Source organism: Delphinapterus leucas, chromosome 1, assembly GCF_059928025.1.
Source record: "Delphinapterus leucas isolate spDelLeu-1000000601 "Yukka" chromosome 1, BTC_Dleu_Yukka2, whole genome shotgun sequence".
NCBI classification, from domain to species: Eukaryota; Metazoa; Chordata; class Mammalia; order Artiodactyla; family Monodontidae; genus Delphinapterus; species Delphinapterus leucas.
In genome coordinates, this window is record NC_143129.1 from 54,630,533 (window position 1) to 54,643,421 (window position 12,889).

The 12,889-nt window shown below is 53.1% G+C and overlaps 1 protein-coding gene across 2 annotated transcripts in view; it reads right to left on the reverse strand.

The window, feature by feature from the left end:
• The window catches only part of CACNA1E (calcium voltage-gated channel subunit alpha1 E), a 645,631-nt gene that overhangs the window by 51,880 nt on the left and 580,862 nt on the right, over positions 1 to 12,889 (reverse strand). For both annotated transcript variants that reach the window (XM_089910334.1, XM_089910338.1), the window contains 6 exons: positions 11,618 to 12,271; positions 10,890 to 11,203; positions 8,685 to 8,844; positions 7,383 to 7,512; positions 6,620 to 6,679; positions 5,745 to 5,851 (listed from right to left, as the gene is read on the reverse strand). In XM_089910334.1, coding sequence (XP_089766460.1) covers positions 5,745 to 5,851; positions 6,620 to 6,679; positions 7,383 to 7,512; positions 8,685 to 8,844; positions 10,890 to 11,203; positions 11,618 to 12,271 — 1,425 coding nt within the window. The remainder of the gene's footprint in view (positions 1 to 5,744; positions 5,852 to 6,619; positions 6,680 to 7,382; positions 7,513 to 8,684; positions 8,845 to 10,889; positions 11,204 to 11,617; positions 12,272 to 12,889) is intronic.

The window sequence follows — 12,889 nt, forward strand, 5'->3', positions numbered from 1 at the left end:
GCTGCCACTACGACCTTCCTTCTTCCCTCCCAAACCCTGTTTGCAAGGCAGCTAGGGTGTAAAATACAGCAGTGGGTATCCCAAGAGTCCATGGGCATTAATTATCTTCAGTGTACCTGCTGGGGTCCAAAGTCAGACAAAGTCACTCTTGAGGTGACTCTTCAGGCTGGAGTCTCAAGCAATGACATCCTTCTATCTGCTCACAGCTGGCAATTTCTAATTCCAGCTCAGCTGGCATCCTAAATCCACAGTTAATGGGCTACCTGACGGCTAAATTTGATTTTAATCCTTCATTCTCTTCCACAGAGCAGTGGAACTGGATGAGCTGTCTGGCTCAGTGGTGAATGGGTCTTCTTTGAATGGAGTAGGACTTTGTCAACACTTTTTCCCCCTACAAGATTAATGAGTAGTCACAGCTTCCTGTGGGAGACACCCCTCTCACTTTTAAAAGAATGGGGGCTGTCAAGAAAGAAGCCCCAAGGCAAAACTTGAGGTTTGAGGGGACTGCCTCAGACACAGGCAGACAGCAAAGGACAGGAGAAAGGGTCAGGCAGGTGTAAGGTGAAGTATCAGTTCCATTATTACCAAGCTCCGCTGAGTGTGAGCACGTACCAGCATCTCAGTTCTAAGTAGTCACTCCTTTCTCATGTATGCACACTCCCACCTTCACAAACACAAAGCCTCAAATGCAAAACCAGAACCAGAGCACCATTTCCAAGTCTAAAATTGTCTGTGCTTGTGTATTTCGTTGAATGAATTCAGAACCAGCTCTGCTGCTGTGGCTGGTTCTGAATGCGTTCAAAAGACCTTATCCATCTTAGAGACTAGGGCAGACTGTCAAGTGTCAGGAAAGTGACACACTTCAATGAAAAGAATGTACTAAAAGCTAACGTGGGAATTCCGGTTCCTTCTGGCATCAAGAGGCGATTGGCTCATGTTTTTCTTTTCTGGCTAAGGACTGAATAATGAAAGGCCAAGTGCGGCTGTGATCCAGATCCCCTGCGTGCCAGGGAGCCCTGACCTTACCTCGTGCCCTGCTATGATGGAAAATGGTAACGGGAAGCTTTGGTGTCAGCTGCCTGAGAGCCTGCATGACTCTGACTGATGTACACAGCCATGCTGGGGAGGAGGTGGGAGCTGAATTGCTAGTTATTTTTCTTTTCAACTGTTTGTGTTGAGAAGCCATCATAAGCTGAGAATTTACTATTTAGAATCCAACCCAGGACAGCTCACCTGGTGCTTGACTTGAGCTGGTCAAGTAACATGTTGTAGAGCAACAGGAATGAAGAGGAGGGAGGGGCCTGGGCTGGAGTGCAGGATCACACCCTTCCCAGCCTCCCCTGCGGTCCTTACTGAGGTGCTGGCCTGGCCCCGCCCACCTGCCTGCCAGAAGCCCTTTACCAAACACGGAAGACGGGAAGCCTGAGGGCCAGACAGCATCGCCATCAATGGGCAGGATCCCGTAAGGTTTACGTACTCAACCTGCACAGTGGACACATGACCCCCTTACAAGGCAGCCGACTCTGGGGGGGGTGCCCCAAAGTGAGGGGGTGTGTCCAATGTGCAGATACCCAGAAATGCCAAGGCTGGAACCATCCCTGCTTTCCCACCCAGCAGACCGGGAAGCAGAAGTGATGGCAACGGGGTGTGAGAAAAGTGGGAAAAGCAGTTTCTGGTCTTTCAGTGGACAATAATTATCAAACAGAAGAATCCCTCTTTTTCAAACAGAAAAAGATAAAAGAGAAAGGTTTCACAGGCCCAGTCACTCACCAGACTTTTCTTGAAACCACCGAGAGGAAAAGGCACAGTCAGGATATTTATAGTTGGCAAACACTCCGTGTCCCCACGTGGCCCAGAAAGCAGGGTGTTGTGAGGGCAGTGGGATGAGGGAGAGCTGTAGCCAACCTCTGTCAAAACTTTGCCCCCTCTATACAGGTACTGGGCTTATGGAGGGAGACCTGAGTGTTCTTATAAATGCTTTATAATGTAAAAGTGGACTTGGCAGAACAGGAAGGGTGCAATACAGGTATCTTCCATTTATTTTCTTATCCCTTGCTATGTCCACACTCAGAAAATAAACCCCCTTCCCCTCCTCCTCAAAAGTCAATACAGTGCCCACATGGAATCTGTCGAGGTTACATTATAAAGAATCCCTTCACGTCACATATGCAGCTATAAAGAAGAGAGATCCCCTTCCAGCCAATACAAAACAACATACATGCTCCTAGAAAATATACATGATGGCAGGGGCAGACCGCTGCAGTAGAAGGGCTCAGCTTTCTCTGAGAATTCAGCTAGAGGCCATTTTCTCCCCTTGGTTGGGGTGTTGCTCCTGGGACTTGGGCTGGGTCCTCAGAAGGCTCTGGCCGCCAGTGGTGGAAGAGATACCAAGTCACTTCTGATTTCTGAGGAGCCACGGAAAGGCATTACCATGACAATCACCATCAGTTCTGCTCAAATTGAGCAATAACCTTTGCAGAAGCCTCAGTAAAACAAGGTTCAATTTCAAGGAGAGAGAGAGAGATATAGAGCAGGAGTAAGGTTATGTGAATGGTGGACATTCTTAGGGGCAAAAATATGGGATATGACAATGAAAGTTGTATCCACAGGGAGGGAGGTCCTTGACAGGCCTACAGAAAAACTCACACGTGGTTCTCTTGGCCTGAGCCCCTGACCACAGCCCCGCAGGGGGACGTAGGCCTTATTCCGATGTCAACCTGTTTCAGCTCAGGCCCTTGCTTTGCTGTCAGGGGAAACCCTGGCTAACCCTACCAAAGTGATGGGAGAGCTGAATTCTCTGTGCCCTTAATGAGGAAAGGGGGAGAACAGAGTTAGAAAGCATGAGCATACGAGCAAGAGAAAGCATTACCTGGACCTCAGCAAACGTGACGAAGGCCAGAGGAGGGGGGCGTGAGCCTGTCCCATAAGCAGGAGAAAGGGGAGAGGAAATGTGCATGGCAAGCTTAGAAGGATGCTAACAAAAGAGAGAGTGTGCATGGAGAAGGATGAGCAAGTACCATTTACATTTTGGAGAGAAATGAATAAAAAGTTCAAGAAGTGAAATCACTAAAAGCAAGCAATGGGGCTTCCCTGGTGGCGCAGTGGTTGAGAGTCCCACCTGCTGATGCAGGGGACGCGGGTTCGTGCCCCGGTCCGGGAAGATCCCACATGCCGCGGTGCGGCTAGGCCCGTGGACCATGGCCGCTGAGCCTGCGCGTCCGGAGCCTGTGCTCCATGACGGAAGAGGCCACAACAGTGAGAGGCCCGCCTTCCACAAAAAAACAAACAAAAAAGCAAGCAATGGATGATAACGCTCAATCCATCACAATACACGTGGACCCCAGAACCAGGGGATTTCTGGGGTACCCTGAACTGTACCTGGCCTGAGGACCAACAGAGAGGCTTCGGCTCCGGGGCTGTTAAGGCTTCCCCCGCCACAAACAGCAAAGCTACCACTGCCACGTTTCAAAGGGCACAAAGAAAGAACAAGACAGATGACAACCCTCCAGCCCGTCGTCACTGCTCTGGATCTGAGGAGACACAGCTGGACTGTGGACATGTGGCAGGCGTGCAGAGGCTTCCTTTAACACACACCTCCTTCCCACTGGCACCAACACAGGCCAGGTGTGTGTGCACAACAACCAAGTCTTGGAAACCAGCCTGTGTTCAACTTTTTGTGTACGTTATGTCTCAACACACATTTTACTCCATATTCGGACTTCATGACGTGATGGAGAATGGAAGCATAAGGAAGGGAATTCACGTTTACTGATCGCTCACACTCGGTAAGGCTCTGGGCTAAGCCCTTGACACACAGTATTTTGTCTCCATGTCAGAGATGAGAAACGGAGGTTAAGAGGGTTAATACTTTGCTATGTTGCTCTAGGCCATGAAACTGGTAAGTGGAGGAGCTGGGCCTTCCTGACTCCACAGCCCACCCCCTTCCTCCCACTCTGCCCTGTGGCCCCGATGAACTCCGTTCTTCCTCCAGAGGACGTGGCTCCTTTCCTATATGCTCCTCTCTCTCCTTGTCCTTTATTTCTTCAAAGAGAGACAACGCATTTTACTGAGATCAAAGTAAGGGAGAAGAACAATATGGTGAACAATGTACACAAATGAGTTGGTAAAATGAAAAGGGAACCTGACTTTAAAAACTCAGGGGTAAGATTTATCTCTAACACGAAAAGGTGGACCTCCTTAGGAGGAAGGCAGACTTTGGTGCTTCTCTCCTTGAAGGAGGAGGAAGAAGAGCTGGGAGTCCCCTTATTGGAGCCAGAGTTGCCTTTATTTTTATCTTGCTATGAGAGTCCACACAGGGACCAGATGCTTGGAAAAATGTCACACTTTTGTGAAATCTCCTTGGGAACAATAGTTCAGAAACGTCTGATAGGAGGTTTCCTTGTGAGGGGCACAGGTGACTCCACGTGACTCTAATGGGGTAAATACACTGGTGCACATAAGGACAAAGGACACTGGAATTGTCCTGACTGCCAGCTCAGGGTCACAAGTCACATTCAGCCTGGTTCTCCTTTGGAGGGTCCCCCATAGCTGGGGCAGCAATGGACACAGTCTACTTCCAGGTTCTGGGAGGTCTCAAATTCTTAGCACAGCTGGGGACCTTTCATCTCTCCTCCCACTCCTGGCCACCTGAGGAACATTCCTTCTTAACTCTTACCCCATTTCTTTCTCTGCCAGATGGATAGGGACGGAAGCTGACAGTGTCTGGGGAGAAGGTGGGACAGATGATCCCTAGTTGACCACTTGGGTCTGGGAAGGTCAAGCCTACGGAGAGGTGTTTTGCTCCTTCCCTTTTGTAGCTGTCATCCATGACAGAAGCTCCCAAACGCTTTCCTCGTGCCCCACCACACAGTGTAGCTCGTCTTGCCTAGAAGACTTGGCTTTCTCTTGTACTCAGAAGGCTGGAGGGCATTCTATTGCGCCATCCGGCAAAGGGTGAAGCTGCTCCGACAGTGGAACAAGGTACGGACAGAGCCCAGAAGGCTGTCATTCATCTTCTGGGGCCCTCTACCCACTAGCTTAGGGAAAACGCTCGGACAATATGTCTACTTCCTAGCTACACCCTGGAGGGCTAGGAAAGCCCTTCCCTGGATCAGTGTTCAGAAAAAAAAAAAAAAAAATCCCCTAATGTCATGAACATGGTTAGTCACCTGAATGGTTTAAGACTGTTTTCCTAAGTGTGTTACCAAGGAAAGTTGGGAAAGTCTTTCCTTCTGGAGTTCATCGTATTAACACGCTTCTTATGTCCTTGGGACAGCTCTGGGGTACTTCGGCTTATAAGCCGAGAATCTCCCCACACCCAGGACTCTGTGATTCCCCAACTCTGCTCTACCCGCTGCATTTTTCTTTCAAGCTGATCCTTTGTTTGATCGAATCAAGAAATGAAAGGGTACCTCGGCTGTCCCTGGGTCCCGCGCTGAGCCCATGGGGGCACACAGGTGAGTGCCTGCCCAGGCTCACTCATCTCGAAGGGAGGAATGCCAAGGCCTTTGGCTTCTCCCTAGAGACTCGCTCTGCTCCTCCTTCACCAGTCCCACGACTCAGGGCGTGGGAGATGAGGCTGTAAGGCCCTCAGGAGCCCTGTCGAGGGGTAACTGGGAAGCAGACTCCCAGGGCAGCGTTCATGGGCACCACTGAGTGAACTGGCCCTGGAGAAGCCCTCAAATCAGCCGTCCCAGGAAGGAAGGAGGGAAGGGAATTGAACGAGAAAAAAAAGAGTTACTTACGCCAGAGCAAAGGCCACCAATGCACCAACCACTACCACAAAGTCGAGGATGTTCCACAGGTCTCGGAAGTAGGACCCATCCTGCAGGATCAAGCCCTGGTCTATCATCTGCCGGAGGATGTGAACAGCCACCAATGAGCCCAGGAGGCGCCGGTCACACGTGCCCTGAGCTCTGGGCTCCCCATGGCAATGTCCCCACCGCCACTGCCTCTAACAAGCAACCCACACGGGGACCCAAGAAGCAGGAGGACAGGTCCCGCAGGCTCTGTCCACCTAACTGTGAGGCCCAAGGCCCTTCTCACAGCCACCAGGGTTCGCTTAGACTCCCTGGCTCCTCGAAAGCCACCACATCCCTCCTTGCGTTAGTGGCTCAGAGCCCCAGGCATCGCCACATATGCACAGACGAGAAAAATCTCAGATGGGTGAGACTGGGAATAAGACGGTAACGTGGGGTGTTATGGTGGCAGGGGAGAGAGTGGAGGGCAGTGAGCACGGTTGGGACTAAATGAGGCCAGGAAGACATCTCTACCTAACCCCCTGCCTTGGCAGGTACCCAGGCTCAAACCAGGAAGCGTGTTGGGGAGGTGAGAACAGTCCCCACGCCTGGAGCACCTCTCCTGCCTGCCTGAGAGGGGGCCCGCCTTCTCTCCGGGCCATGCCCACAGGTCTGCACCAGTCTAAACAGATCCCCACAGTCACGTCCTGCCACGACAGACCTCACTGGGATCTGAGGCTGGAGGAGGGGTCAGCAGAGGCGCCGCTGAGATTCTGACATTGATCAGGAGGTGACAGTCCTGGGGAAGGGCACCAGACTAGAGAGGCAGACAGGTGGCCCATCCAAGCCCCAGAGCCCAGGTTTGCTCTAGAGGTTCTTACCTTTATAACCATCTCAAAGGTGAAGACGCCAGTGAAAACATAGTCAAAATACCTCAGCACCTGTAAGACACATAAGGTAGAGACCACCAGGCTACACACACCCCTCAAACACAGGCTCTCCTGCACGCCCACCCCAAGCCCTGCTCATTTCTACCTTGGAACAGAAGCTCGGAGTTGTAACTGCTAATCAGACGCAGGGAAGAGAGGAGCCGTGGATACTGCTGGGGCCCCATGACCCGCTGGCCAGTCCTTGGCCCTTCCCTCCCCTGTGGTCAGAACTTAATGTCTTGGGTCCGAACTGCCCCCCAGGTGTCTCGCTCCCTGGGATTCTTGTCCGTTCCAATCCTCCCCACCCCCTTGACCCCTCCTGACATCCACCCTGGCCCTCCAGGAGGTGCCTCAGCTCCCTGGGAGGAGCTGCAGCACCCTGATGTCACCCACATCACCCATGCCCCTAGGTCAGACCCCACATCCAACCCATGGGTGACTGCAGACCCCCTTTCAAGGCCATGGCTGGCTCTGGGTGTAAGGCCCACTGCTGAACATAAAGGTAAGCAGTGTGGTTAGGGTTAGGGTTGCGGGTGGGGACCGGCCTTGAAGCGGTTCACGCTTTGCCCTGAGGACTGGGACCAGGCAATCTCTCAAGCCTCTCTCATTCTCCAGGAACCTTCCTTAGCTCATCTCTAATGTTGGGATGGGAGGGGCTGCGATGAGGCGGTACCAGGGTACTACGGGGGCTGGCAGTCAGCCCCCGTGCACCTACTTTGTTGCGCTCCGAGTTGGTCAGGACGGGGTCCTCGGCCGCCAGGGCGATGCTGCTGGCTGCGATCACCAGGAGGATGCACATCTCAAAGTAGCGCAGGTTCACGATGTAGTGGCAGGCCCTGCGGATCCTGTGGGGCGGCGGATGAGCCCGCTGAGCCGGCCCCCCTTCCCTCCCATTCCCATCTTTCCTCCCCACCCCCATGCACATCAGCCTCTTCCAGACAGCCAGGCCCTGGCCAGAGGAAGCCAGGGGGAGAGCCATTTAATTTCTCAGGCACCACCCTTGATTTAAAGTGCTGGTGGGGGGAAGGTAATCAGATTGGTTAGAGGCTGCAGTACGCAAGCCAAGATACGTTATCTGCAAGCACATCTGAGCTGGGGGGAGCCGCGGCCAGCACCAGATGACACACGCTCGGGTGGCTACAAGGTACCTTCCACTGGGTCTCAATGTCTACTCCCCAACTGTACAGAAACTGGGGCGCAGCAAGGAACTCCTAAGAACCAATAAATGTAAAAGCAGACCTTGATCCTAAGATTCCTGATGGAAGCAGCAACAGGCTTCCCTGAGCCTCAGGTATTCTGCTTAAAGTGACTATTCTATAGACAGCATCCTGGCCTCGGTTGGCCTGACATCTCTTAGCCCCGGTTCCTTCCTTCCCAGGGCCATGCCTGAATACTGCCCACATGGTCACTGAAAGCCTTCTCACCTTCCTAGACTCAGAAGCTGGTCTATGTGTACATCTTGCTCATTTCCAGGGTGGAAGGCAGCTTCTCTTTCAAAATTCCATCTTTCCTAAATCTAACCTTCCAGATTCTTCCTCGCCTACCCCATCTCATGCCCTGCCTCTGCTCTGAGGGACACACCCACTTCAAAATTCACACGTAGGGCAGCCAACGGATGATCTAGTTATCCAAGCCTCCCTATTCTCAGCTCTGTCCACCTCTGGAATATTTGGTGACACATCCCAAGTAGATTTCCTTCCTTCTCACCACGCCCCACCCCCCCAACCTGCTAACCAAAGAGTAGGTGAAGGGTCCTTCCCTCATGACATTTCTCATCCTGTACTGTCTTGAATTACTCTTTAGACTATGGGCACAGAGTTCCGAGGCTGTTCATTAACTGCATGACTCGCCTCAACTAGTGAGCACCCTGGAGTCTTCAGATGTCTGGCCACATTCCACCAGGAAGGCTCAGGAGGAAGACTGGACCCCCATCCCTCCTTCTCATCACCCCGCCCTGGCTCAAACCTTGGCTGTTTACTCCAGCACCAAAGGGAGGTGGCAATGGAGGGTGTCTTACGGGTTGGTGGTGCTGAAGATGAACATTGAGCTGTGAGGCACCATGGCTTTGCCCGTCTCACGCTTCTCCTTCTTCTGCTGCTTCTTCTCCACTTCCTCCTCATCCTCTTTGATCTCTGCCTCTTTCAAGGGACTGGCTTCTCCATCAGTCTTGCTGCTGACTGCAAGAGGAACGTGTTGAAATCTTCAGAAACCTTGCTACGTGCAGAACGGTGCCCTTCATTTTCCACTGGGGATGGGACGGAGGGGACGGGAGAGGCAGCTAGGGATGTGCCTGGCAAGGTGCCTGAAAACATCGGGGTGTTTGCTAGATTATACTGAGTTAAGCCCTGCTCTCTTCCTAGCCTTACCCCTGCCCTGATTTCAGGTGGTATGGCCCTTTTTTTTTGCCATATAAATGATAATCATGTTTCCCTGGGTAAAACAGAATGGTTGTTTCTGTTGTAAAGTTTACAAAGTTTATTTATATCTAAAATCTGAACTCTTTGTATATATTCACTTATGGCATTTTTCACATCAGTACACCCTGGATGGCACATATTACTATTCCCCTTCTACAGATGGGAAAACTGAAGTTTGGGGAATTCAAGGACCTATCCTAAGGTCACACAGCTGGTATGGGTTCCCAATTCAAAATTCTATCTCCTTTCAAAGAAATCACACTGCAATGGAAGACTTTAAGAAGACATTACTCTGTTTGTGGCAGCCTTTCTGGCTGTGCTTTTTCCCGTCATGATTAATGTAGAAACAAGAATGCAATATTCACGCGAAGATGGGTCCATGACTTTATCCCAGGATTGAGAGGATGAAGAAGCAGAGACAGAGTGGGGTTGCTGGACTACTACTCCCTGTTTCCTTACGCAAGTCCCAGAGCGGAGTGAGTGGCAGAGAGGATGAGGCTATCAGAGTGGGGCAAAGGAGCCTCTCCCACCTTCCCATTCAGTGAATGCTTCTGCCCTGGAACCTTGTGTAAGTAGCAAACCTCTGAGGTCCTGACCCCTTCCAGGTCCTTCCGAAAGGTAAGTCATCCAAAGTGTCCAAAAACCCTCTGATGACACGCTCTTACCTACGACCAAGGACAGGGACTAGCCCCAGAAAGAGAACAGAGAGGGGGTCAAAGTTTCTTAATGTTGTGTCTCATAAAGGAGGGCCCCCAAAACTTCATTATTAGAACATAAAATTAAATAAGACAGGAAAAAAGGTTGTGAGTCTGAGATCCTGAGACATGCCCACCCAAGTCAACCCCAGAGGCACCGGATATGCGAGATTTCACTTTTTAAAGTAGTACTGGCACTCTGAAGAACACTTTGAGACATTTTCTTCACTTTGAGAAAGTGAAGAAATGGAGACAGAGAAGTGGGAGAGAGAAAAACAGGGAGAGAGGACTGTTCTGTGAAAAGAGAAAAATATGGGGAAAGAAAGAGAGGAAAAAAAGCAAGAGTGGAATCCTGTGGTCACGATTCAGTGATGATAAGGTGGATGGTGGGATTAATGCAGAGATGGGTGGGGTGTCAGGGCAGGGATGGGTGTGGGTAAGTGCTTTTGGGTTGTTTCCGTTTAAGGTCTCACAGGTGAACATCCATTGCCTTCAGGAATTACGAGAGAAAGTGTGACTAAGAGCTCCTAGGAGAAAAAGAGTAGATAAGAGTAATAGATTCATAAAATGTTAGCACAGGGAAAGATCTCAGAGGTCATCTGGTTCGATGCCCTCACTTCACAGATGATAAACTGAGGCCTCGAGAGACACAGGGATTAGGAGGCTACACACTGAGCACAGCCAGTGCCGGCCCCAGCCCACCTGCCATCTTCTGTTCCAGCAACAGTCCCCAAACTGTCAAGTGGCAGAGCACCTGGGGGGTCCCAGAGAATGCCATCAGATATTCATACAATAAATCAAATAGCTGAATATAAAAATGGGTAAAAAAATCACGTGTGATCTCTCTGAAGACTCTAGGATGGTCACAGGGGCCAAAGGCCTAACCTAAGGACATTTTATGGGCAAAACTTAAGATTGAGAAAATTCTAACTTATTCTTTTTGCAAACTGGGAAAAAACTGCTGCTATATTTTTTACATGTTGAAGAGTGATTTCATCCCACGGGTGGAGTTTTCCACGCAGCTCTCCAGGGATGACTGCAGAGCCGAGACTCCCCCAGCCCCAGGCACGATGAGCAGTGGAGATGGAGGGGACAGGAGCTGTTTCTCACTGTGCACCACCGTCGAGTCCACCAAGGGGCCCACGTCAGGGATGGCGACGGCGACGCTGGTGCTCTCGGGGGCAGCCTTGTCCGTGTTGGCCGTGGCGCAGGAGAGGTCGGGTTCACTCTGGCTGATGACCCGGCCCATGTCCAGCTGCACGTCCCCCAGCAGGGCTTGCTCACTGCTCCCCTCCGGTTCCTGTTCCGTCAGCGCTGCATCCTTCTCCGCCTGCAGCTCTGGTTGGGGCAGGGCGAGGGGTGTGTTGGCCTCGTCGAGGGCTCCTGCCAGCCCGGAGCGTCTGTGCACCATCAGACTATTGGTCCTGGGAAGAGAGAGGGGGACACAGGTGGTGCTCAGATAGAGAAGCTGTTCCGAAACGGCTGATACGCCTGGCGAGAAGCAGAAGTGCGGGGAGCCAAAGCAGCCCTGCTGGAGAGCACGTGGCATCCGGTGCCTCCCACCCCACCCAGCCAGGCAGAGGAGCTAAGGTCCACGGGCAGTATCCACTGCCTTTACTCCTATCCATTCATCCACTACCCACTCCCAACAAGAGATGCCCTGGTTTTCAGAGGGGTAGACGCCATCGCTGTCATATTTACACATGCCTCGTAAAAGGTGCATTAGCATCACCTCCATTTTACTACAGGGGAAACCGAGGCTTGGAAAGGCTTACGCTGAAGAACCCCTAACGCCAGCCGCGCTACATGCCTCGGGCATGCTCCTGTGTCTCATTTACCTCCTTAAGTCCTGGGATCGCTCTTCTTCCTGGATTGTGGGCTCCTTGCCCCCGTGGCTGTCCCTGGGCTCGAGGTCCCTCTCCCCCTCACCGGGCACAGCTTCATCCAGACTCCGCTCCTGGCTGGCGGACCTGCTCCTGGAAGCGGAGGAGGACTCCTTGCCCTCCGTCCTGACGCGGCGGTGCCGGCTGCGCCGCTGGCTCTGCCTGTGCCTGGGCCGGTCCTCGAAGGCCACCACGGTCTCCCCGCCCCCGGCCTCCTGCTGGGTCGGGTCACAGTTCCCATGACAGGGCCTGGCCAGCCAGGGCGGCTCCCGTTTGCCCAGGGACACAGGGCTCCTCTGGTTGTCCAGGGCACTCGACAGGTCCCCTCCGTCCCCCTGGAGGGACCCCCCGCGGCTGACGCGCTCCTCCTCACACTTCTCCAGACCCAGGCCCAGGGCCGGCCCCTCGATGGGCCTGGGTCTCCGGTAGAGGCTGGGGTGGGCATTGAGTGGGTGGAGGGAGCTCAGGGGGTTGAGGGGGTTGAGGGGGTTCATGGGCGGGGCCTCCTCCTTGTTGAGGGCCTCCTGGCTGGGCATCTGCATGTGCCTTCTCAGCTGGCTGGTGCGCTGCTCCCACACCGACATGTGGTGTCGGCGCCTTCGCTCCCTCCTGGCAAAGGGGAGAGGGCGAGGGCTTGGTCAGAGCTGACGGCTAAGGGCCAGGGAGGGCGGCCACGGGGCAGAGGCCAGCCCTCAGTGGCCGTGGGATGGGGGGACACACAGTGCAGGGAGCGAACGGGAGAGCCCAGGACCTGCAGACAGGGTGCACAGAAAGACGCGAGGGGCCGAGGGGGTGGTGGGACCACTGTCCCCCGGTCCGTGGGGCTTCCCGCGCTAATCACTGCTCCGCAGGAGCTGAGAGGGGTGGGGTCAGCCCAGGATTGAGTCCCGGTCCCCAGGACAGTAGTACGAAGGCTTACCAGATGTCCACTCCCCCAGCTCCCCTCTGCTTTCAGGGCAGCAGCCTGTACCTGCTCTGTGCCCACCAATGGCCCTTAGTTCAAGGTGAGAGGCCTTTCTTCCTCCTCCTCTCCCTCTCCTTTCCCTTTCTGAGGACAGCCTGGGAGAGCCAGGGCTGAGAACTACAGTGGGCAGGTACTGTCCAAGGGTGACGGATGACAGTGGCGAGCAGACCCATGTTATAAAAGGTCTTGGCGTCACTCTTGCAGTGATGCAGTGGGGCCTCTTCCACAACCACTAATAAAATCCACGGGACTCTATGTCCAGG